This window comes from Alligator sinensis, unplaced genomic scaffold, assembly GCF_000455745.1.
Source record: "Alligator sinensis unplaced genomic scaffold, ASM45574v1 scaffold93_2, whole genome shotgun sequence".
Taxonomy (NCBI): Eukaryota; Metazoa; Chordata; order Crocodylia; family Alligatoridae; genus Alligator; species Alligator sinensis.
In genome coordinates this window covers 2,479,164-2,483,513 of record NW_005841854.1, presented here as the reverse complement: position 1 = coordinate 2,483,513, position 4,350 = coordinate 2,479,164, and the positions used below count along the sequence as shown (strand labels likewise).

Sequence of the window (4,350 nt, the reverse complement as noted above, 5' to 3'; positions counted from 1 at the left end):
GAAAGAGACTGTACTCCCCTCGGAGAAGAAACACAAATTTACAAGAGATAGCTAAGGGGGTGCTTTTCCCCATACCATAGGGAGTATAGGGAAGAAGAAACAGGACATGCTCCTTTTCTCATTAAGTTAAATTTTGCACAGGATGGAGAACAAATGAAAATAAGTTCTGGAGTAATTTACCTTGATGTCTGTAGCACAGAAATAAGAAATTAATTTGAATGTGTTCAAGTAAGGAACACCCAAGAAAATTTTAAAAATTTAGATTTACGACTTGAGGGTTCCATCTCATATTTAAAAATTAATCCTTAATATTGTTACAATTTCAGAAGCACCTAACAATTACCTTTAAGAAGTTATGGAGCATAATGGAAAGTCTCAGAGGACTAGAGAAGGGCAAACATAGTACCTGTCTCTAAGAGGAGAATCTGGGGAATTATAGAGCAGGCAGCCAAACTTCTGTACCTGGAAATATACTGGAATAAATAATTTAAATTGTCAATTTATAAAATTATAGGGGATAATAAGCTGATAATAGCTAATACAGATGTGTCAACTACAGATCACGTCAAAGCAATGTGACTGGGAAACAGGCCTAGTGAAAAGGGGAAGCAGTGGAAGTGGTATATCTTGACTTCAGTAAGGCTTTTAAACACAGTGCCATTAGTAAACTAGGGAAAGAAAGACCAAATTAAATAACTTCAGGATTGAGACAACTGGTGTGGGGGTACTGTTAAATAATAATTACCAATGGTAAACTGTCTAGGAAGACAGTTAACTGTTAACAGTTAACAGACTGTTAACTGTCTAGGAAGACATTAAGTAGGATCTAAGGATCTCTTGGGCAGTGTCACTTAATGTTTTCTTTAAGGATTTGGAAAGAGGAGAGACAGAGAGAGAGGGGGAGAGGGAGAGGGAGAACACTTTTCAAACCTGCAAACAACCCCAAGGTGGAAGAGGTTACAAGAATTTTGGAGTTTTAGGGTGAGAAATTAACTTGCCTCGTCTTCTATAGTGCCAGATCTCATTTCCTCTCTTTCCTTTTCCATGTAAGGAATGAGGTGGCCCACTGCTTTCTTCATAACTCGAGCAGATTTTATCACCTGAATTGACAAATAAAGGAAAAAAATTGTCAGACACAGAGAAACAATAACAGCCCTTCAATGACTGATTTTTTTAATCCCAATCAGAGAAAACAAGCAAATCAAACCAAGTATTTCCAAAGATCCCAGTCTGTTAGCAAACTCTGTACTGCTAGTTCCCAGGCCCATCAAGTTCAGTGGGGTTCTGTTCATACAGTTCTCACTGCAGAACCAGGATCTTCAGGTCTGACCATGAGAGGTGTGTTTAAGGACCACAAAACAAAAAGACGGCAATGCGAGCTCTGGGTCCTTAGCACTTTCTAAGATCAGAAACTTCAATAAAAACTCATTAAAAATAAAATTATACATTCCTTAAATAGGCATAGGAGGTGCATAATATGCAGCAATCAAAAGAGGCCCTAAAAGAAAGGATGGGGGGGCTGAAGCAACAAGAGGCAAAAAAAATAATAAAACCGTAGCCACATAGAAAGGCCAAGTGAAATGAAAAAAAATTATTTTCAAATTGTTGCACCTAAACTGTCTAGATTCAAGAAATCTAGCTCATTTGAAGAAGAAAGCCAGAATAGAATCATTTATGGACCCATTTTATATGGCATAACTCAGGGCTGGAGGGCCACAACTGTAGCCCCAACCCTTGACAAGTGCCCTACCCCCTGGTCACCATTTTGGGGCCTGGAAATCCTGCCCCCTAACACCTGGCCTTTGCCACAAAGTCCCTCTCCCCCTCTGAAGTATTCCTTAAAATTCTGCTTTTCTGATGTGGAACATGACCCTGGGATGGCATCAGAGAGCACTTTAAGTACCAGAAAGCTGAGTCTTAGGGTATAAGTTCAATTAAGGACCCTCTGTGCAGATATGAAATATCTACTCTGTGTTCACAGATTTTAGCCATTTGTTATAATCTTGGATTGCCACCCTGGAACCAGAATTAAAAAAAAAACAAATCAGATACTAAAAATCAAACATCTACTATAAAATATCTTATTTTTTTAAAATATTTTTGTCCTGATTTATGTATGTTTGTGTAGTCTATATAGAAGTGATTGTATAAAAGCTCAAAAATAAAATTTTACTTGTGTGTGGGAGGGTGTGTGCGCGCGCATGTATGGTGTGTTGTGTAGAGTGTGTGGGGGGTTGTAGGGTATGGGGGGGCATGAGGGTGTGTGAGAGAGAGAGAGTTTATGGAGGGGAGGGGGTTGAGGGAGGGTTGGAGGGGTGTGGGGACTGCTCCCTAGCAGCGGCTGCAGGCCCTCAGGGTGCCCAGGGCTGATGCACACACAGCTGCCAGGCAGTGCGTGGCTCCAGCCAGTACCAGGAGTTGCAAAATGATGGCAAGGAGTGGAGCCAGATCAGCCCGTCTCTATCACACAGGGCTCACGTGTAGCTCCCAGGACTTGCACACCACCAGGGGGGAAGCCCTGTGTGATGGGAGCCAGTGGCCTGGCCCTGCTCCCTGCCACCACATGCAGCTCCCCTGGCAGCTGCAGCCATGGGGGCAGCAGCTCCACCCGGAAGCCGTGTGCGCTGGCCAGAGCCATCCCGTGCAGGAGGGTGGGAGAGAAGCACACAGGTTTGGCAGAGTACAATTAATTGGTGGGCATCTGCAGGCTGGATGAAAATTGCCTGGCAGGCCACATTTTGCCTGTCCTTGGCATAACTGGAGAGATAGATGGGCTAGGTGTGAGGAAGTGGGACACAAAGAAATTATTCTCCTTTTTACCTGAGGCAGAAACATCTTTCCAGCACCAAAAAGATCACCAACAACTTGCATGCCATTCATCAGAGGTCCCTCAATTATATTCAGAGGTCTGGGGTATTTTTCATGGTTTAACCTTGCCTCTTCTGTGTCCTCAATAACATATTTTTCAATGCCCTTAAAAAAAAAAAAAAAAAAAAAAAAAAAAAAAAAAAAACCCCCCCCACAACTTTTCTCTTTTAAAAAAATGTCCCTACACCTCAAAAATCTTTTACTTAGCAATAAGCACAACAACAGTACAAATAGATCAATTGTCTAAAGCAATGTTTACACATCTGCACATTTACTAATTGTAAAGTCACATAAAACCTGGCCTGCTAGATGTCTCCATCAGCAGCATATATTCCTAAAGTTTGAATGAATTTTTTCCCCCTCATATTTGTAACTCAACCATCTTATCCTCCTGTTAATGGAAAGTGAAATGAATTAGTAAGCAACCTAAAGCATCTGAGACTGACCAATCTAAATTCTACTGACCCTGGCTACGTAAAATACAAAAGAAGCCAGTCGCGAAGTACTGTTATGACATTTCTCTTAGTTTCAAAGATTTAAAAGTGTTATCAGTAGTACAGGTACAGCAGTTTATGACTTTTATGATAAAAAGCTTTTAATGGCTGCATTGCAATCTTTATAACACTAATGAACCCTTCACGCTGCACACTTTGATTAGGCAAAGCAGTTTTTTTACAGCAAGCTACCTTGATAAGTGCATATTCTAGCCTTTCTTCCACTGGGCTGTTCCGCCATTCATCAGTCTGTACCACCTTCTTTCCTCCTTGGGTGTGAGTCTGAAAGAGGGAGCGAGCAAGCAAGCACTGAAATTCCTGGGCGTTTGGCAGGACCAATAACAATATCAGAATTTGGTGTTTTATATCTTTAAGAATAAAAATAAGAACTGCATTTGTACATACATCACACATTACTAATTTTATATTACATTGGGGATATCTACACGAGACGTTTACTGTGGAACTACCTAATTAGCTCCACAGTAAACGTCTTGGTGTCTACACATGCGGCCCTATTAGGGCACAGGAAATGAATCAACTCTGCAGCAGGATAGTACCTGCTGCAGGGTTTTTTGTGTGCAGCAGCACATGTGTAGATGCTGACCCATCTGGCAGGGCCATGCGGGTGCTTCAGTGTGGGAGCTGCCTTCTGGCTAGCCCCACACAAACACCTTTATGCTCCAGCCAGCCCCTCCACAGCACACTTAAATCAGGTCAGAGCAGCCCCAAGCTGGCAGGCTGACCCCCTGGGTCCCCTACCAGCTGGGGCTGCTCTGACGCAACTCAATGCGCTGCACTCCCAAGCGCACGTTTAAATGGCGTGCCCAGAGCAATAAACTCCAGGGCGATAAGCATGTGTAGACATACCTATTGCTATTAAAATTTAAAACTTTACTACATATTTACACAGTGCAGCATGCATGATATTGTACATACCAGCAGAACTGACAGGTCCCTGACCTGAGAAGTTAATGATATAATGAAA

The 4,350-nt window shown here is 42.2% G+C and overlaps 1 protein-coding gene across 5 annotated transcripts in view; it reads right to left on the bottom strand.

Annotated features, from left to right (window-relative positions):
- Window positions 1–4,350, bottom strand: part of MTR (5-methyltetrahydrofolate-homocysteine methyltransferase) — a 104,727-nt gene that overhangs the window by 23,775 nt on the left and 76,602 nt on the right. For all 5 annotated transcript variants that reach the window (XM_025213640.1, XM_025213647.1, XM_025213646.1 and 2 more), the window contains 3 exons: window positions 3,555–3,644; window positions 2,821–2,973; window positions 999–1,100 (listed from right to left, as the gene is read on the bottom strand). In XM_025213640.1, coding sequence (XP_025069425.1) covers window positions 999–1,100; window positions 2,821–2,973; window positions 3,555–3,644 — 345 coding nt within the window. The remainder of the gene's footprint in view (window positions 1–998; window positions 1,101–2,820; window positions 2,974–3,554; window positions 3,645–4,350) is intronic.